This window comes from Rhinolophus hipposideros, assembly GCF_964194185.1.
Source record: "Rhinolophus hipposideros genome assembly, chromosome: 6".
NCBI lineage: Eukaryota > Metazoa > Chordata > Mammalia > Chiroptera > Rhinolophidae > Rhinolophus > Rhinolophus hipposideros.
The window spans coordinates 91665840-91687979 of NC_138052.1; the positions used below are offsets into that span (position 1 = coordinate 91665840).

General features: G+C 35.4%; 1 protein-coding gene across 17 annotated transcripts in view; it reads left to right on the top strand.

The window, feature by feature from the left end:
• Window positions 1-22140, top strand: part of AGFG1 (ArfGAP with FG repeats 1) — a 70983-nt gene that overhangs the window by 36990 nt on the left and 11853 nt on the right. For 4 of the 17 annotated variants that reach the window (XM_081051342.1, XM_081051340.1, XM_081051341.1 and 1 more), the window contains exons 3-11: window positions 3363-3478; window positions 6695-6857; window positions 7844-7997; window positions 13359-13478; window positions 14148-14219; window positions 15538-15747; window positions 17566-17746; window positions 19678-19757; window positions 21145-21237. In XM_081051342.1, the coding sequence (XP_080907468.1) occupies window positions 3363-3478; window positions 6695-6857; window positions 7844-7997; window positions 13359-13478; window positions 14148-14219; window positions 15538-15747; window positions 17566-17746; window positions 19678-19757; window positions 21145-21237 (1189 nt within the window). The remainder of the gene's footprint in view (window positions 1-3362; window positions 3479-6694; window positions 6858-7843; window positions 7998-13358; window positions 13479-14147; window positions 14220-15537; window positions 15748-17565; window positions 17747-19677; window positions 19758-21144; window positions 21238-22140) is intronic. The other 13 variants (XM_081051331.1, XM_081051345.1, XM_081051343.1 and 10 more) reach the window with 5 other exon arrangements.

The window sequence follows — 22140 nt, forward strand, 5'->3', positions numbered from 1 at the left end:
AGGTCTTGGGTTGCTCCTGAAAATTTGCATTACAAGTTTTTAGGTGACTCAGGTGCTGCCAGTCCAGGTAAATTGGGGAATTCCATTTTGAGAGCCACTTCACTTAAGAAAGAATTCAACAACTGCCAGGAGTGGCTGGTATGGTTAGGATTTTGAGCAACAGAAAATAGTCATGTGGGGTGACACATTCAGAAATAAGAGCTAAGAACACCAAGGAACTTTAATAGTGATGTAGCATTGATTTGTAGTGGGCCCAAGCAGCAAGTTTTAATGATTTCCCCAGCAGTTTGACCTGAGAGCTGGAGCAGAACTACCAGAAGTTAGTCCAGGAGTGAAATTAGCCTGCGGCTGCTCGTGTCGAATATCTGTGGTACAGAGTGGACCATCAAGCTCTCCTTGCTTTGTCTTACTGTGACGTGTGCTAAGATAGTAACTTTATGATCTGTCTGTCTTCAGCCCATCTTTTTACTTGTTTGTATGTTTATTTATTGTTCATTAATTGTTCTTAGTTTAAAACATTGCACATGGTAGTTAATAGGGATTTTGGAATGCAAAGACTAAATGTTTATGGCATTTAGAATCGTGAACTAATCTTTCAGTTACAGTTAATAATTCTTTGGCTTTGGGCAAAAGATTACCATGTCTCTTGTTTTCTTGTTTGGGAATTTTTTAATAGAGGAATTAGAAATTTCCAACTTTCCCTTTATGAATATAATTGTAAAGCCACAGAATCTTCTAAAATTACATTTTGGGAGAATCATTAGTTTTCTGCCTAAGGACAGTCCCATGTGGTTCTTTTTAAGTAGCTAAATATTTATTGGAGAAGCTGGGCTTTTACAAGGTTCATGGTATTTCTGGTGGTTAGTTGCCTTACCATTCCTGGGTGTCTGCATTTTTCTGGCTTTGCCTCTGAAATATTTTTGTAATGAGATTGTGTCTTAGCCTAGGCCTCACGCGTGTCAGCTGTTACTGCCTTAATGACTATAATATCTGTACTGAGCCTGGAGTAGCAGGGAGCCACAAGAAATGTTGTTGAAACATGCTTGGGGTACATGATAGGAGAGGAAACGGGTGAGTCCTTTTTCCTGTCCTTTGTCTTTCTTCTCCCTTACCCACTTCAGTGAGCAAGATTGAGAAGGATGCTGCTTTTCCTTCTCTGATTTCTCAAATCTTTGTCAGGTTTTTGAAGCTAGATACTGTGTTCTTTTCACAGTGTTATAATTGATTATTCTTTAAAATAATATAATTTGGGAAACTTGTGGACTTATGGACTTGTTTTGTATGGCTTTACTGATGAATAATTAATTACAATAACTTGTACATATTTAAAATGTCTAATTTGATGAGTTTTTTGTTTGTTTTTCCTCCTTCTTCCCCTCCCTCAAGTTGTTGTTGCTCAGTCTAGTTGTGTAGGGCACAGCTCCCTGGCCTGTGCTGGTATTATGAGCCTTGCGCTCCCCCCCACCCCCGCTGAGGCAGTTGGTCTGCCGCTCACAGCAGCTCACAGAAGCTCACAGTAGCTCTTGATGGCTGCCGGCCGCTCACACTGGCCACCGGCCACTCATGGCAGCACATGGTAGCCCACAGCAGCTCACGCTGGCTGCTGGCTGTTTGTTTTTTTAAGGAGGGTGCAGCTCACAGTGGTCCATGTGGGGATTGAACCGGTAGCCTTGGTGTTATTAGCACCATGCTCTAACCAACTGAACTAACTGGCTACCCTCTAATTCGACGAATTTTGACATATGTGAAGCCATTGCAATAATAAGATAGCACACATTGTCATCATCCCCAAGAATATTTTTGTGTCCCTTTGTAATGCATCCATTGATCTGCTTTCCATCACTATAGATAAGTTTATGTTTTTCTAAAAATTTAATTAAATGGAATCCTACAGTATGTATGCACTTTTGGGGGTGGCTGTCTGACTTCTCTCAGTCAGCGTAATTATCTTGAAGTTTATTCATATAGTTGCTTACATCAGTTGTTCCCTTTTATTGCCTGTGAGTCTTCTTGGATATTCCAAAATTTACCCATTTATCTGTTGGTGATGGATATTGGGTTGTTTCCAGTTTGGAGTTATTGCCAATAAAGCTGCTGTCAGCATTTGTATACAGATCTGAATATGGACATGTGCTTTTATTTTTCTCAGGTTGATACTTAGAAATGGAATGGCAGGGTCATATGATAGGTATATGCTTCATTCGTAAGAAACTGCCAACTATTCCAAAGTGGCTGTACCATTTTACATTCTTGAGACTTCTAGTTGTTCTGCATTCTCACTAGTACATGATAAGGTCAGTCTTATTTTTAGCCATTCTTGTGGTACCTATGGTTATCCACGTAGTGGGGTCTCAGTGTTGTTTTAACTCGCATTTTCCGTATGACTAATGGTGTTGGGCTGCTTATTTGGTGAAATGTCTGTCAAATTTTCTGCCCACTGTTAAAAATTTTTTTTGGTCTTTTATAATAGAGTTTTAAGAATTCTCTATGTGTTCTGGATTCTAGTTTTTTCAAGTTTTTACATGTTTTGCAAATACTTTTTATAAGTTGTAGCCTACCTTTTCATTTTTTTAAGTTTTGTGAAGAGCAACAATTTTTAATTTTATGAGGACCACTTTATCAAGTTTTTATCGTTCCCTTTATGCTTTTTGTTCACTTTGTCCAGTTTTAGTACATGTGCTGCGGAAGCGAGCACTGCCCCCTTTATCCTGTTTGAGTTCTGTATCATTTCATTTCTTTGATTTTTGTAAAAAAGAAATATCTCAGGTTCTCATTTTTTAGCCATTAGGGGTAAAAAAAGAATAGGAGGCAACTATGTAAAGCTAGAGTTGTATTTACCTTTTATTTTTGTTACTGTTATACTTTAATAGCAAATGGCTTATGACTCTAGTAATTTTTGTTCTTTTTTGGTTGATTTTTGATTTTTGTTCTTTTTTGGTTGATTTTTTTGGTTGAATTTGAAAGAAACTTTCAAATTGCTACTGGTCTAGTTGCTCTGTTTTATGGGGTGAGGGAACTGAGATGTATAAAGATTACATGACTTTACTAATGGAGTACAGTTTATGGTTGTCCCAAGACGAAAACTTCCCAGGTCCTCCCCCATCCCATTTCACTATTTGTTTCCCTGTGAGGTGCTGTTCTTTGTGATGGTGTTGCTAAGATTTTACTGCGTACTGTAACATATCTTAATAAATTTAGTAACGTCATTTGTTCATCTTCATTTCTCATGTGATAAATATCCTCGGCAGTATTATTACAATTAAGTAGATTAGTTTTCTGAGAGAATCATACTTTCCCTTAACATTTCGTTAAGTGAAGATGTTGATTTTTAACACTATTGTTTTTTTTAATTCTTTCCAAAGGTCTGTAAACAGATTTGGCTAGGATTATTTGATGATAGATCTTCAGCAATTCCAGACTTCAGGGATCCACAAAAAGTGAAAGAGTTCCTACAAGAAAAATATGAAAAGAAAAGATGGTGAGTGAATAGTTTGTATTTAGAGCAAAGCTCCCCAAATCACATTAATTATGGGTAAGATTAGTCTGACACAGGAAGGGAGGGAAGGAGGGAGGGAGGAAGGAAGAAAGGAAATAGATAAGTAGGTAGATAGAATCCCATTACACTTTGGCTTTTTTATTGTGTTTGGTTTCCAAAAACCTTTACCTGTACTTTATCTTAACTCACCTGTGCCTAGCAGCAGCCTGTTCCTTGTAATTACCAGGCCTCCTACCCCCTTTTTGGAAAGTTACGGATCCTTTCTTCCAATCCTTTTCTAGCCAGTTAGCATCTCTAGACATTTTCAATCTTATGAAGCCTCCCTTCCTAAAATCTTCATTCAATTAGCAAGTACTGATTCCACATCTTCCATACGCTCGACACTGTGCTGACGCTCTCGTCAGTCCCTTCGCAGTCCGTCCGCTCACTTGCATCTTTGCTCAAAATATCCATCGCTTCCTACCCAAGAAATCATTTCACTACCTGGTTAAGAAGGGAGTGTTTATACTCCCCTAGCTAAGTCCATCAGATGTCAATTTTTAAAAAACAATGGGTTGGACATATGGTTAGTAAGCCCTTTAAAGCAGAGCAGGGAGTAGCATATCCTTAGAACTAGTTTTTAACTACTTTGGGCTCTTAATTTTTAACTATATGAGCACGGTGTAAGTCAATTTGCTAAGACTCATTAACAGTGAACTCTTGGTTGTTTATCAGTATTCAACAGTGTATATTTCCTTCTTGAGGGACAAGAAGATGAGGGAGAGAGTCACAAATCGAGGGGATAGATAATGAAAAGTCAATGGCCCATTGTTTTCCTGAGGAGCTGTATTTTAACTCAGAGGATGATCCAGTCAGGGCCTGTTTCGGTCCTAAGGGAATCCTTGTTGTGGTTATGGGTGAGCTCTCTGCTTTCATTCATTGAGCACATTAGAGAGCAGGAGCTCTGCTTTTTATGCTCTACAGACATTGTGTTCTTACTGTTATCTAGAGGAGACGGCTTTTTGTAAGGCAGGATTATCCAGGCTATTCAGCAGCACTGGATACATACATTAGGTATGACTATAGATAAAACATACTAGTAAAACTTTAGTTCAGGAAAGAGGAGAATTTTAGAAGATGGGGTGATAGTAAAAACATGGCATCATAAATGGTTCTCTTAAAATGAAGTATATAATTATCATTTTAGTTCTTAATTTCTTAGACCTGTAGTTAGACTTTTCTTCTTGTATAGCCCAGCCTAATTTTTTATTTTCCCAATAGTTTTACCAACTCAGAATGTTAGTTTGAATAGGATTTAGCTGGGACTTTAGATAGTTTAGCTTCAGTTAGCAAGAGAAAGTGTGTGTGAATAAGAGTTGATAGAATTAAAACCATAGATTCCCCCCATTTATAATAATAGTAGCAATAGTAGTATTAGTAAACAATAATAAAATTTACTCATTCAAACCATAACCCAATTACCTGTAAACCTTATATAACTATAACTTGTGTTTTGTTTTATTTTGTGCCCTAAGAAACAGGGTAGTAGTAACAAGAGTATCAGCAGATACAAACTTTAATGGGTGAGGGGCAGGAGGGAGTGACCAACATTCAGGAGGGCCCGGACCTGTGCGTTTTAAACCCACGCGCCTGCACACCTGTGTCATGTACCTGGTGAGCAGGGCAGTGGGTTTTTAATGTGGCCCAAGACCTACCCAGAGGCGGACTCCCCAACAGTCCTTCCTGTGGCAGCTATACCTAAAACAGCGAGGCAGTTGTCATCTATTGAAAGTGTTCCTTTGACCAATTTTGAAACTTACTTCCTATGTTATACAAGTTTAATTCACTTCCAGTCAGATGAGTCTTTTGAACCAAATAGTATTACCTGGTTTTATCGTTCGATAAGGTGTGGCTGTACTCAAAAATTGGAATCATCAGTGATATGCCAAATTATGGGAAAGCGTAACTTCACGTGTTCATTCTCATATTCCGCCATCTCATTTACTGGGAAAAACAAAGCAGTTTTACTATTTGTGATTATTACATAATTTGGAAATAGCTAACACTCTGTAGCTAACACCTGTACCAAGAGCTGTTCTGATAAGTACGTCACAAATGTTAACTGATTTACACCTCACAGCAACCATACCTTCATTTCATAGATGAAAAATCAGAGGCACAAAGAGTTCAAGTAATTTGCCTTAGGTTTCACAACTATTGGGTGGTGGAGCTGAGATTTGAACTGTCTCTGGAATAGCTGGCGCTGTGAACCATTCTGTTTTCCTACTTTCTCCACATGCTTGATGGGGGAGGGGTGTGGAGAGGGTAGGACAAAACCCATAAGTAGAGAGCGAAATCCCTCGCAAAATCCTTGCCCTAAAGATTAGTATTGCCAATGTTTGGGCATTTTATCTTACTGCCTTTCCTTCCTCTTCTCTTCTTCCTGCCATGAATCCTGTATTTACGGGACTGGGGTCAAACCGGAAAGACCCATAAAGTAATATGGACACAGCTTTCTGTGTCAGAAGAATAGCCGTGTAGTATTCTATTAAAGAGCCTTAGGGCTGCTGTGGGAACATCCTGGACATGGACCTGTGTACACTTACCCAGTGAGTTCCTGAGGATGAGTTTCTGCGCAGGGTACTCGGAGCACAGAGCGTACCTATTGATGTTTCTTGATAGACTGTAGCAGAATTTGTAACGTCTGCACTCAGATCGAATGTTAATGAATTCGGTATGAGTGTTTTCATTTCTGTGTCTCCCGTTGTGAATTGCTTCTGTCCATTTAAAAATTGGGCTCTTAATCTTATTCTTAAAGACTTGTATAGGCTTTTTATTTTAGGCTATTAACTATGGTATAATAGTAAAAGCTTCCCTTCCTTCTGTTCTCTTTCCACATGTTGTATATGATGTTTTGATACTTTAATTATTAAAAAGTGTAGTATTAACTATTCATCATGATAGGTCCCCTGTTAAGTAAAAAAACAGTTATTTATTGTATTTATCTTCGAAAAACTCATAGTTGAAAACGGTTTTGTGCCAGTCTTTATTGCCCTTTCTCTGAGTATTTCAATTAAGTATAGTCTCCGGCTGTCAATTCTAAGAGGGTTTTAAAATAAGATTAATATCAACAGTCTTGTACAGCATAAGAATTAAGCTTATCGTTTTTGAGTATATTTTTCTTAGTTAACTGCCTGTTCAACTTTTCATGTGTTTCAGGTATGTCCCACCTGAACAAGCCAAAGTGGTGGCATCAGTTCATGCGTCTATTTCCGGGTCCTCTGCCAGTAGCACAAGCAGCACACCTGAGGTCAAACCACTGAAATCTCTTTTAGGAGATTCAGCACCAGCACTGCACTTAAATAAGGGTACACCTAGTCAGGTAAGTAGTCAAGTCTTTGTAGGGGCTTCGACTTAAGGAGGGACCGAGTCTCAGAATTTGAGAGTTCTTTAAGACAGTAGTATAATCTTGTATGGCAGTGGCCTCATGTGCTAATGGTTTATGATGCATTAAAAGATCGTTGCTTAAGTGGTTGGAATGTATATGCAATATGCATTTGCTCCTTTGTGATAGGAGTTTCTTTGATTCTCCACAGCTTTTTAAAGATATATGGGAACATTGCTATAGCTTCTGTCAGACAACAGACAATGAGGAAGACAAATCTGTGGTGACCATCAGTTAGAACAGTATAGCCTCTGTGATGTACTTTTAAAGGACAGGATTTCTCAAGCGGTAGAATTTTCCCTCATACCTGATTGTAAAGCATGTTTATCATGGAAACACAAGTGACTTTGTATTCTGTACTTTAGTCTAAAAAACTGAACGGACTGAAGTCTTTGTTGGTACCTAAAGTTTGTGCTTCTGCACTTCATTACAGTTGATTGAGCAGTGACAAATCTGTTACCATGTGACATTATAATGTCTGCCCTACACAAGAATGATTCCGAGGCGTGGTACTATTTGAATTAAATCCTCATACTAGGGCATCTGGATAAATTGTTTTTACAAAAGGTGTGAGGGAAAATGAAAAGAAGTGTTATGTCAGTATATTGTAACTTTCTGCATATAAAGGATGTGTTCTAGGAAAGCCTCATCACTCTGTCTTAGCAGTAAGACTGCCTTGTGTCACAAGGTATAACAACTGTTGTAATTATATTCCTTTGCTTTTGATTCTGTATTTAAAATTGAGAGATAACTTGGGAATAGATGTTGAAAACTGGTACCTTTCAAAAAATATCAGACTCCAAACTACAAATAAAAGATTATGTAATCTTTAAACTGTTTTAAGCTTGGTTTGTTGGGACTAGTGTTATAACGATTTAGGTGATGTGACTGGAAACTCTTTATAGCTAATGCGTGGTTTGCAGTCCCCTGTTGTAGGTCGCTCTCAAGGACAGCAGCAGGAGAAGAAACAGTTTGACCTTTTAAGTGATCTCGGCTCGGACATATTTGCTGCTCCAGCTCCTCAGTCAACAGCGACAGCCAATTTTGCTAACTTTGCACATTTCAACAGTCATGCAGGTAACATGTTGTTTCCTAAGTACTTTCGCCAGAGATGTACATGAAACATCAAGAAACAACTTTTCTTTTTAAAACTTAAGTACCAGTAAACATGTTCTGTTGAGAATGTTTGATCACTCTTAGCTGTTGAGGTGTAATATGTACTCATGTAACCCTGCTGATTTTTCATCTCAAAAGAGACTATACTTCATGTCAGATATTGACATGACCTGTTTCCAACGAAAAATGAAAAAAGACTTTTAAGAATTTTTTTTACTCTTTGACATGGACAATTTCAAATATTCAAACGTGACCAGATAAATATAACCTTCATGTACTCATCACTCATGGCTAATCTAGTTTCATTTCTCATTGTACTCATTTCTTCCACTCGTTACTTTGAAGCAAATTTTAGACATTAGTTTATCCTTAAATACCTATTTTATCTGTATCTGTAAAAATGGGACTTTTCTGTGTTAAACATAATCTTGGTAGTATTACCACTCCTTGAGTAATAGCAATAATAATAATTCATTACTACTCAAGTTTCCATTCCAGTTCAAACACACACACTCGCACCGCGCGCGCGCGCGCACACACACACACACACACAGTTAAAGTCTGCACACTGCAGTTGTGAAATATGTCTTAGTCTGTAGGTTCTTCATCCTTTTTCTCCTCTTGTAATTTATTTGTTAAGAAACTAGGTTATTTGTTCGGTTGAGTTTTAAGCAGTCTGAGCTTGTTGATTGCACCAATGCGGGGTCCTTATCAGGTTCCTCTCCTGTGGGGTTCCTGTAAATTGATAGACTTGATCAGTTGCAGGTGTTTTTTTTGTTTTTGTTCTTTTTTTGAGAGGGGTAGTGGTAGAGGAGGCAAGCCTGCTTACTTAGGAGTTTAAAAGCACATCATTTTGATTGTCTTGTTTTTGTAATGTTAGCTATTAATGCCCAGTACCGGGATTCATTATACAAAATTGTAATATTCTGAATTTATCATTCCTTCAGTCATCAGCTGAAGTATTTCTTTACAAACTTGGTTATCTTCTACAGAAATATGCATGCAGTTAGAAACATAATTTACCTACAGAATTTAATGGTTATTTTGCCTGGTAATAAACATCACAAAACCTGTGAACTCTAAACTGTAATTAATTTTTGTTACATCTTATACTAGGGGTGTCAAACTCAATTGCCTTGCCACCCCATTAACATAGATGAGTGTGGAAGGAACCCTGTGCTCTTTATAAAGGATGTTCTAACCTATTGCCACATGGATTATTAAATATATTAATTTTCTTTTAAGAGAAGCAAGAAATATTATTTAATATGAAATTTTCTCTTTAAATGTTAGGGATTTATGGAAATATTTAAAATATTGTATAGGTGAAACAAAGTGTATCTGTCAGTTGAATTTGATGAGGGCTGTTAGTTTCCATCCTTGGTCTCTATATTTATCTTCCTTTTTCAGGAGAACCTGTTTCTCACTGAAGAGGAAACAGCTCTCAGATTCAGGCTCATTAACTTGGTGCCTTAAATTCTAAACTTAGTTGACCTGTTTTGTACTTTTTAAAATAAAATCATTTAAAACACATATTTACTGTTTTGTCACATTCTGTTTAGTTTGGATTTCTTTGTGTACAGATTGCTTAAGGTTCCAGACAGTAATTTTTGTGTTATTGAATTTATTAGTGCTTAATTTCCAAAGTGTGTTTACCAAAGCTTCATTCTACAGCACTTAGAAATTTTAAAAGTTACTATAGCCAATTGTTGAAGACATTGAGTAGATACAGTCTACAAATAAAAACTGATAGAAATATTACAAAGCCCTGTCTTGCCATAATGAAGAAGTATTTGATTAACGTGTTTGGTGCTTTGATTAACATGTTTGGTGCTCTGGTTGGACAACACTGGGAAAATACAAATGTGATAAAATAGGCTTGGCTAACAATGGTTTGCATTGAACTCATTTGTTCCCTGGTGATGTTTGAAACATGTTTAATGTATATTTTGCCTCCTGTGACGTTCTAAATGTAAGTTAAATGTAGAATATATATTATTATATACTACGTATTCTTAATATGTTTGATGTTATGAGTGATATACTAGCTTAGGGACCGAATTCCTATTTTTACAAGGAACAGATGTATTTCATTTGTTGTTCTCAAATGTATAACTAAATTGTTCAAAAAACTTAAAAACGTACCTTTTGAAATATAGCCCACTCTAAATTTGAGAACTTCTGTATACCATGTTCTCTATTCGTTTGGTTTTATAGTTATATTATCTATATGTATATTATGTATGTTGGCCTTATGAACTTGGAATTTTCTTCTTTTTGGCCTAGGATTTCAAAGCTTTTAAAGAGTTTATTCCCATTGCCTCACGAGTCGTAGAATCATAGTGCTGGATTTGCAAGCAGAGACATTCTAGTGAATGCTCTCATTTTGCTAATGAGAAAACTGGGGAGCCAGAACAACTGAGGGACTTGGCCAAGGATATACAGTTACTTACGTTGGGGTGCAATTCTCTGATTCTCGTCTCAGATTCCCTTTGCACTAAACTGTACTTGCTTACTGTTCTCTGCAATACTAAAAGTAACTATGTTTAAACATGTACTATATTTATTATTAAAACTTGTATAGATGTTCCGAAATATTTTTCTGGAAATTAATTTTTAAACTTAATTATTCATTTATTAGTACTTCTTCCATGATATTTATTTTGGGGAAAGTGAAATTTCAGCCTATAAAGAAATTGAATTTTAAGCAAAAATAATGACAGAAGATTGCAGGGTATCCAGAAAATACAGAAATTATATTGTTAAGCAATAAGCAGCCTTTTAAATTAGGTACTTCTGTATAGTGTTTGAGAGCTAGGACAAATGTGTTTAATTTTTTTTTTTAAGAACATAATGTGAGCAGTGATATGTGGGATAGCACCACATTTCAGAAGTACTAGGTGTGAGTATGCCAATAGGGAAGAGGTACAGGTACCTAGTAAAATGGGATCTATTTTAGGTATAATTCCTCCCCTACTGCTGTACCCTTTCAGATATATGCACCACAATAATTACATAAACTGCTGTAAGTTCTCCTCATTTTCTTCCTACAATAATATTTTACTTTTTTAATGGAAAAATGTTTTGTTTAGTAACTTTTTTATTTGCTTACAAGAAGAATACATACTCATTGCAAAAGCTTGGTAAACTCAGGCAAACAAGGGAGAAAATAATACCTATCTGAAATCTTATTACTTTGAGTTAATTAAAATGCAGATTTTCTATGTATGTTCATAATACCACGTTTAGCAACTTTGTTAGACAGTGTCAGATGAAAAGGTATCTTTATTAACCTGTTTATTTACTTTGTCAAACATTTTTGTACAGGATTGAATATTTTTTACATGAATTATTTAATGGTCACATTATATCCATCATGCACTGTTTCATAATATATTTAACTGATCCCTCATTGCTGGCCATATGAGTTTCTAATGTTTTCATTAGAATTGCCTGCATAGGATTTAAAGTGGTTGACTTGACTGTGTTGATGACATTTAACGTTTATCTTTTAAGACGTTATTTTCATTCTTACCACTTAGCATTCCCTTCCCCTCATATCAACTACTTATTCTCATCATATCCTCTATAAAAATCTTATCTAGCATCTGTTTCGGCCTTTAACAGTTTCTTGAATTGTTTTATTTACTAATTACATGATTTAGAGAAGCCTAGAATTTTGCTCTTAGGTTGATGACCAGTGGGAAATACCAGTAGGTCTTGTACACTGAGTATGAGGTGTACTTACTTTATATAATTTTTACTAGTTCTCGTTTCCTACATTTTAGTGTGTTTGAAAATGGCAGGCTTTTTTTTTAACTTTAAAGTACTTTTAAAAAAAACTGTTGTTGTTTATACCATCATAATCTACTTACCCCCTGAATTATTCCAAATTTACTTTTTGTTTTAGCACATTTTTAAAATTAGTTTCAGGTTTAAAAAACAATATAATAGACATTTCACCCCTCACAAAGTGGTAACCCACTCCCCCAATCTGTTACCCCTCTAACATCATATATAGCTGTTACAATTCCATGACACTATTCCCTATGCTGTACTCCATATTCCGTGAGTGTATATATATATATATATGTATGATTATAGTTGACATTCAATATTATTCAGCTTCAGGTGTACAGCACAGTGGTCAGGCATCTACACCGTCCATGACATGGCCTCCCTAATAAGACAAGTGCCCATATCTGACACCCTACAAAATCTTTACAACATTATTGATTATATTCCCCAAACTCTCTTTCATACCCCGTGGCAATATTGTAACTTGGCAATCCTCGTGCTTTCTAATCCCTCACTTTTGTCCCTCATCCCCACTCCCCTCCCAGCTAGCAACCATCAGTTTTTCCTCTCTATGTCTGAGACTATTTCTGTTTAGTTTGCTCATTTATTCAGTTCTTTAGACTCCACATATAAGTGAGATCATATTGTATTAGGTTAGTGCAAAAGTAACTGCGGTTTAAAAGATTAAAAATAATTGCAAAACCTCAGTTATTTTTGCACCAACCTAATATTTGTCTTTCTCCGTCTGACTTACTTCACTTAGTGTAATATTCTCTAGGTCCATCCATATCGTTACAAGTGGTAATATTTCATTCTTCTTTATGGCTGAGTAATACTCCATTGTCTAAATGTACCACAATTTCTTAATCCAGTTGTCTATCCGAAGGGTATTTCGGTTGTTTCCAAGTCTTGGCTATTGTGAATAGAAAATGGCAGGCTTATAGAATGTGACTATCTTCAATTTATTTGGCAATCATGTGCTACTTGTTATACATTCATGTTTGTTTTTTTTTTTATTTTTATATGCCATGGTGTGACATAGTTGTGAACTTAAAAAAACAAAACAAAACAAAAAGAGCACTAATGTAACCAAACCATCTTTATATCAATATTTTAGATTCATCCAACTGATGAATCACTCGTTACAATTTTAAATCTAAATTTCCCAGAATGTATCACATCCCAAATTTCTTTCTGTTTTAGTATAACTCATGTAATTAAATGCTCTTAACTCAGAGTTTGTTTTAATAGAGTCACATTGATAGTCTTTTTCCTGAGGTCACTCAAAGGGTATTGTGTGCAAATTTATCATTGTTTTTAGAAATTTCTGCATACCCTTTAATAAATTGCTTGAAATTGGGCTAAAGAAATATTGGTAGGATTTAAAATACGATTTCTAAATGAATCTCTTTAAAGTGAGTTCTGAGATATAGAAAATTTCATAAAATTCTTAAATTCATTTGTCATGTTTTTCATTTATAGTTGTCATATTCATTAACATATATTGTTCCTTACCATTTACAGCTCAGAATTCTGCAAATGCAGATTTTGCAAACTTTGATGCATTTGGACAGTCTAGTGGTTCGAGTAATTTTGGAGGTTTCCCCACAGCAAGCCACTCTCCTTTTCAGCCCCAAACTACAGGTAGAGCTTCTCCAGCATTGTGCTTCAATGTTTACTTTAAAAAACAAAGTAAAACTCTCTAGATGTAGTTTTGAAAATTACTCTTAAATTCTATAATTAATCTGATTTTAAAATAGTTCTGTCTTACAGAGCTCTGGGGAAACCTGAAATCTTTATTTTTTTTTCCTGTGTTCATTTGTTTATCTGAATTCTTTGGTATGTTGTCTGATTCACAACATATATTCTCTTTCTTTTCCTGCACATGAATCTTTCTTAAACTTCTTAGGCACAGAGGAATTAAAGTACTGAAAGTTTTTTAGTTTCGCAGAACTCAGTAGTTTAGGCTCTAAGTGAAGGAAACTAATTGATTGCTTCCATGGAACTAAAAGTATGAGTAATTTTCAGGGTAACAAGCTTGAAAAAATAAATATTATTAGTCAAGAGTTATTTAAGGATAACTTGAATCAAACTTGGAAATAGTTTTCTGTGCAGGAATTGGTCTTTAAACATTGAATGCTCCCCCATGAACTGCGTTGTGTTCAGAAATTCATTGATCCTTGCTTATTAGATCTTTGGCTGATGACTTTTCTTTCAACTTGAACTCTGTGTATTGTCTTAAAGCTTTTTTTTTTCAATTTTCTTTTTTTTTTCCTTTAAATTTCATCATTTACATAATTTCTGGCTGTCCAGCATTTAGAATGCTTTCATCTAGCTGCAGTTTTGGTGAATTTACTTCAGCTTTTCCTCTCCTGGCTACCAACAGTAAGTTGTGTTGTCAAGTAGGCATCTTCTCCTAGTTTGTATGTTTTATGATATGTTTCATGGGGTTTTTAATCACAGATTATTAATCATTTTAATAATGATCCTTCAGAAATTCTCTCCTTTACTCCTTGTTCACTATTACTAAACTCAGAGAACACAGAATTAGTTGATTTAATAATTTTAACAATTGAAGTAAATTTCTTCATACAAACTTTGAAAGTTTTAGTGTGTACTTCGTTCATCTGCTACTTGAAACAGATCACAATCTTTTAAATACACACATAGTTTTAATTGAAAACAACCAGTTTTGATTCCAGAGAGGAATTTTATGAGTATATATTTGTTTTAGAATGTTTTAAAAAGTGATTGATAGTGGTTGTTTTTTTAATAGGGGTGTATCCATTGTTTTTATAATATCTGTGTATACTTTGCTGTCACGTTAGTATATAACTATATATACTATTTTGATTGCTGAAACTAATGTGTAGGCCAGTATCAAAGAACCAGTATCAAAAGTGTAGGATCAAAAGCATAGAATGAAGTATGTTGGCCTTAGTATTTTTAAGAAGTCTCTAGATTATAGAACAGACTTTAAAATCTTAGCGGGATGTATACAGTAGTGACCTTTAGGTGAATTATGCTCTATGAAGTCAAAAACTGCTATAATATTTAAGTTATTTTTATATTGCATACTATAATTTTTATTCCTTGAACTATATATATAATAGGACATGATTTCACTAAGGATATCATAGTGTTGTATGCACTTTAAATTGTTATGTGGAATTAAATAATGACTCTTCAAATAAAATAAATCTGAAGCTCAAGGACCACTTTTTAAGAAATTCTGGATCAAAATACTACATCTTAAGACATTTTAAATTTCTACCCTGGGATTTGATTCAACCAAGTCTTCATTAGAGCTACAGAAGCTTGTAGTGTAAGACATTGCATCTTGTTTGCAGAGTCTGTTTAAAGAGAACTAGTAAAAGGTCATAATATATAAGTGAATGTTCTCTAAAGTAAAGCCTCAAACCAGGTAGCGTGGAGAATTATATTCTTTACGCCATGGTAGAGAATTCCAGGTAGAAACTTGTGACTGATTCTTTATGTTGCCATGGCCTTTGAAAATCTAGTTTTGCAAATTATAAAAAGTCACGTGTAGATGGTTCAAGTTGAATAGTCTTTGCCAGTTACTATTTTTAAGAATTTAGGATTGCTTATAGAACACGTAATTTGGAAAGAAATAATCATATAATCTGTCAAAGGATATTGGGAAAGTCTAGAAATTTCAAGTGTTCTGTTTATTCTGTTGCAGGTGGAAGTGCTGGATCAGTAAATGCTAATTTTGCTCATTTTGATAACTTCCCCAAATCCTCCAGCGCTGATTTTGGAACCTTCAATACTTCCCAGAGTCATCCAACAGCATCAGCTGTTAGTAAAGTTTCAACGAATAAAGCTGGTCTACAGACTGCAGACAAATATGCGGCACTTGCTAATTTAGACAATATCTTCAGTGCTGGGCAAGGTAATCAAGCTTTAAATAGAACAAATACAGATTTATACATTAAACAGTCCTTTAAATTTGGTTGTATTTATTAAAATCTGAGGATGTTACTTTTTTTAAATTAAAATTTATTGGGGTTTACTAACAATGGTTAGTAAAATTACATAGGTTTCAAGTATACAATTCTGTAATACATTGTGTATCACATTGTGTATTCACCACTCAGAGTCAGTTCTCCTTCTGTCACCATATATTTGATTCCTTTTACCCTCTTCTGTCAACACCTTCTGGTAACCACTAAACTATTAATCTGTGTCTATGAGTTTTTATTTGTTTGTCTTGTTCCTTTGTTGCTTTCAGTTTTATATCCCACATGAGTGAAGTCATGGTTCTTGACTTTTTCTGTCTGATTTATTTCGTTTAGCATAATAATCTCAAGATTTATCTATGTTGTCGCAAATGGCAGTATTTCATCTTTTCTTATGGCAGAGTAGTATTCCATTATGTATATAAACCACATCTGCTTTCTGCAATCAACTATTGAAGGACACTTTAGTTGTTTTCATGTCTTGGCCACCATAAATAAAGCTGCAGTAAACATCGGCGCACATAGTATATCTTTACGGAAAAATGTTTTCAGATTTTTTGGGTATGTACCTAGGAGAAGGATTGCTGTGTCATACATGTTACTTTTCATAGTTGTGTAGAAATTTTGTTTAAATGTTCATGGTTTTTTGGATCTGAAATATCAACTACAAAAATGAGGGCATAGAAACTAATTTGTATACTTCTAGTTTTAAAAGAAAACAATTGACAGAAACTTAATTTTATCTTAGAAAGCGGGCTTTAGTGTTCTAAGGCCACACAGGGTTAAGAAATCTTACCGATCATACTGACTAGGTTATTAGGTGGCTTCTATAATATGTTCATTTTGAACTATTTTCTATTAGTCTTCATATTTATTTTTTTAAACCATTATTTTTACAGTATGTTGTTATGCCCAGTTCCATCATAGTGCCAGTATTTTGCCTCTCAAAATGCATAGTACGGTGGGGAAGAGCAAGGGTCTGCTTTTGGGCTGGATTCTATATCCTGATCTCTGGGCCTGCTTTCTCATCTCCAAAATGAAGGTAGTAAATAGCATTGAACTCATGGAGTCGCATTTCTCTGAAAATAAGACCTAGCTGGATGGACAGTCAGCTCTAATGCATCTTTTGGAGCAAAAATTAATATAAGACCCAGTATTATATTATATTTATTATATTATTATACCCAGTCTTCTATAAGACCCAGTCTTATAGTAAAATAAGATTGGGTCTTGTATTACTTTTTGCTCCAAAAGGCGCATTAGAGCTGATTGTCCAGCTAGATCTTATTTTCAAGGGAAACATGGTAGTAAGTGCTCAGTAACTATTTCTTCTTATTACTGCCTCTAATTTTTTAATGTACAACTCTGGGAAAATAGTATTAATAAGTTGTTCACATCAGGGTCCAGCACTTTATGAATTTATATGTTCACTTGAATAAAATGCACCTGTTTTAGAGATGTTCAGTGCAGTTTTTGAGAATTTCTTCTTTATACACAGCCTGGACATGTGTTACAATCTTAGTTTTTAGTATAGAAGCAGTACTCTGTCTTTACCACAGTAGTATATATCACAACTAGTCTTGTCCAGTATTTTCTAGATTGTTTATTAGATAAGACTTTAGACTCCTGTCCATTTATTTGCTTAGCTCCTTACCAGTTTTACATTTACACATGTTACATGGCAAATGTGGTTGATAAGTTGAAAGTGTAACTTTAAATGTTTGGTGTAATTTGTTTTTGATTGTTCACAGGTGGTGATCAGGCGAGTGGCTTTGGGACCACAGGTAAAGCTCCTGTTAGTTCTGTGGTTTCCGTTCCTAGTCATTCAAGTGCGTCTTCAGACAAGTATGCAGCCCTGGCAGAACTAGACAGCGTGTTCAGCTCTGCAGCCACCTCCAGCAATGCGTACACGTCCACGAGTAATGCTAGCAGGTACCTTGTCTGCGTCTGCTCCTGCTTCGTCTGCTGTCTTCATGTTTGTTCATCTCCGAATGATCATATGGTTAAATAATGACTGTTTGGGGGCATCATTTTAAAATCATTGAATATTTTTATAAATTTGAGGAAACAGAGTTTAAATTTGCTAATTAAAATATTGTTCTTGAATAATTGCCATAATTTTATATTTTCATGTAATCAAAGGTTTGATTACCTTTCTTCCTTGAACACCAAAACATCTCAAAATAGACAGTTATATACAGATTTAAATGTACTCAGCAGAGAATCTATTTAGCAGATTACGTATTTTTAAGGTACAGTTTTCAGTCACGAAGACTAAACACTGAAAAGTAACATGTTATAGCCTTAGTTGTAAATACACAGTTTTAGAAATGTTTGCACCAGAACCCAACACTAATTTTGTATCTCTTCAGTGTCATACTGGTATTTATAAATAGACATACACATCTGTTACTGTGTTTAAATATATCTGGCACAGAGGAATCCTTGGCAGCAGGAAGTCTAACACATTTTAACATTAACAACATTAGGTCTTTAAGGACTCTTACAGTTTTGACTTCTTCATTTTAGAATAAAGGAAACAGACCCAGGAGTACAGATGACTTGCCCATACAATGTTTTATCCATGTCTTTGTTTTTCATTCCGGGGGATTATCTTCTTTCGTTATCCTAGTTGGTTTTTATTTCTCTTTAGCACCTTTTCTAGAGAGAAACGGTAGGATTATGACACTAACTACATACTTGCGTTCTCCAGTAATAAATTTTCCATATGCCAGATGGGAAAAATTAAATCCAAAGAATAAAATTTAGAGTATTTATATATTTTTTCTTTATTAATATTGTGTAATTAGACTTATATAACAGTGAACTAGAACAAAGTGGCCCTAAAAATCCGGAAACATAGGTATACATACCACGGTTTAATGATATTATATTACAGTGGTCCATGGAGTATTTGGAATACTTAAGACACTTTGAAAAGCTCTGTGAGGTTAAAATGACATTCATAGTAATTCTGAACAATTATTTGTGTTTTCATTAATTGCCATTTGTATTGATGGTGCAAAAACAATGGCAAGTAAAACTTGTTGACTCCTTAGCATGATTTAAGGCCGATGGCACCAAACTTTACAAGTAATTATATTTCTTATCAGTCCACATTCGCTTTTATTAATCAGTATTCCTGATTCGGTTTTTCTTATGAATATTCTTGAAGCGGTTAAAAAAATTAATTTGATTAGATCTCGATCCTAAACTTATCTACTTCCTGTGTGTCGAAGCAGGTATGTGTCAGGTGGTTCTTAGTATTGAAGTGTGATAGCTGTCTTGAGGAAAGTCAGCTGCTTTGGTTGAGTTGTGGAATGAACCAGCCTGTTGTTTTATGGGACACCATTTTTCCTTCGAAGATGACTGAGAGACAAACCATGATTATTCAGATTTGGGTAGTTAGATATTTTCTAAAAAATTAAATATTTAAGTGTCTCACTTAAAGGAAAATGATAATATTCACACATTGAAGCAAATACTGGAATTTTGGAAAATTCGTTGACTCCACCATGAGATTGACAGCTTCCCATTACTTTTCCCCAGAGTTATTTATCATAGAAATGCTCCTTACGTTAGCATGTAATGGCTTTATTGTTATTTTTAAATGAATTAAAATGTTTTAAATTCTCTACGATATGTAGATGGATAGATAAGTATAGCATACAGAAACAGGCTTTTTGAGGTTTTCAGTAATTTTTCAGAATGTAAATGAGTCCTGAGACTTAAAGTGTGGAATGTCTGTGTTATATGATGTGTTCATAATTACCTGTTTCCACATTTTTTATGGCCACCCTGTAGATAAATTAACCCTTGCTTTTTCTTTTTATTATATGAACTCTTTCAATATTTGTTTTCAGCAGTGTTTTTGGAACAGTGCCAGTGGGTGCTTCTGTACAGACACAGCCTGCTTCTTCAAGTGTGCCTGCTCCATTTGGAGGTATGTGTTTCTGGTATACAGTAGTCCCCCATTATCTGTGGGGCACGTTCCAAGACCCACGATGCCTGAAAGTGGATAGTACCAAACCCTATATGTACTATGTTTTTCCTGTGCATATATACCTTTGATAAAGTTTATAAAATTTGGCAGTGTCATGAATAGAAGATTTATTCTTCCCATAGATCTTGGGAACCTCAGCGTACAATCCTTTTCTTACCAAGTTGAGAACTTTCACCTTGTCACTTAAAGGACTCACTTTACAGGTTCTCTTTGGCATATCCAAATTGTCAGCGTCATTGCTCTTGCACATAGGGGTCATCATTAAGTAAAAATATTTGAAAACAAGCACTACAGTCTGTTGCAGTTGATCTGATAACCGAGACAGATGGCTGCTAAGTGACTAACAGGTGATAGTGTACACAGCACAGACATGCTGCATGAAGGGATGTTCCATGTCCCCAGAGGAGGAAGCAAGATTTCATCACACTATCAGAATATCGTGCAGTTTAGAACTTATAGTTTATTTCCGGAATTTTCCATTTAATATTTTTGAACTCCTGTTGATTATTGGTAACTGAAACCTCGGAAAGAGGAACTATGGATAAGGGAGGACTAATGTAAACAAGGTCAGACAATTAAGTTCATGAACTCATCCTAGAAAAAGCGCTACATACATACCTCATTGCTGAATACCGCTGCGGTCACCTTTGAAGCACTGCCCTTGGGAAGCAATGCACCGACCTCAGTGCCTAGTCCACCCTTCAAAGCAATTTTGGAACTCTTTCTGGAATGGCCATTAGAGCTGTTGTATTACCCTTCCATGTCCTGAATGTCATCAAAATGTCTTCCTTTCAATATTTCCTTTATCTTCGGGTAAAGAAAGAAGTCATTGGGCATCAGATCAGGTGAGTGGGGAGGGTGTTCCAATACAGTTCTTTGTTTACTGGCTAAAAACTTCCTCACAGACAGTTCCGTGGAAGCTGGTACATTGTTGTGATAACACGCAAGAGCCATGAATTGTTGGTGAAAAGTTCAGGTCGTCTAACTTTTTCATGCAGCCTTTTCAGCACTTGCAAATAGTAAACTTGGTTAACTGTTTGTCCTGTTGGTACAAATTCATGATGAATAATCCCTCTGGTATCAAGAAAAGGTTAGCAGTATCATTGCAACAAGTTCGCGACCTTAATTGTCTGACCTTGTCCATTGGTTTTTGTAAAGAGCCCACATGTGTATTATATAGTATTACCTAGGTCTACCAGAAGACAGAGCAACAATCTATTATGAGAAAGCTCTAGTTTTCTATCTTCATAAATATATGAACAAATATTTTAAATAATTTAATACGAATGTGTTAGGATTTTACAGTGTATCTTATAATTTTTTAAAGCTACTCCTTCCACAAATCCATTTGTTGCTGCTGGTGGTCCTTCTGTGGCATCTTCTACAAATCCATTTCAGACCAATGCCAGAGGAGCAACAGGTAAGAAGTAAAGACAGAGTACAGAACAGCGAGCTTTGGAAAAGGTATTTATTCCTCCCCCCCAAAAAAAATGTGAAAAAGATTAGAAAATAAGGTTTCTTACTGATGTGAATGGGAGTTTGTAGGAGAAATGCTAGCTGAAAGTTTATAATATCCCAGAATTTAATATTTGAGAAGGACTGTAGGAGTTATCTAGTGCCCACCACTCCGCAGTCAGAGCTTTCAGTTCTCAGATGAGGAAGCCCAGACATGGAGACGAGACTTCCTGGAGCCACACACAGCCAGTTTCTGACGGAGATGGTACTTGAACATAGTGATTCTGACTTACTCAGTGGTCTGGTTTCAGAATTGCTGGTTATAACACATTCAATCTTAATAGTAAAAATTTATGAGAAGTTTTTGTGTTCGTGTTTTTATCTCTTGACATGAGATTGCAGGGGATGAATGGACTTTGTTACATGAATTGATAATAATCAGGTATATATCTCTTTTAGGACATTAACATTTAAAAAATTGTAGGAGTTTTAATTTTGGGTATAATATTTGAGTATTTTCTCTTTCGATAACTTTTTTTCTTAATTGTCTTTATCTTTCCCCTTTTTTTGTTTCATGCTGTAACCCAGTCCTATCTTTCTTGCATTGTATCTTTTTGACTTTTATCTTACCACCCTGAACACCAGAGCTGTTTGCCAGTACCTCGGAGTGTCAGCACGGGCACGTGGTATGGCTCGATCCCCATTAAGTCGAGAGTTGGTCGGCTTTGTTTTTGTGTATGTGTTGCAGTAATTTTAGAACCATAGCCTAAGTCCAATTATAGCATATGTTGATGTGAAATTTTGAGAGAGTAAGGTGCTTGTAACATTACAGTTAAACGTGTACCATTAACAATTAGTAATTATTAAC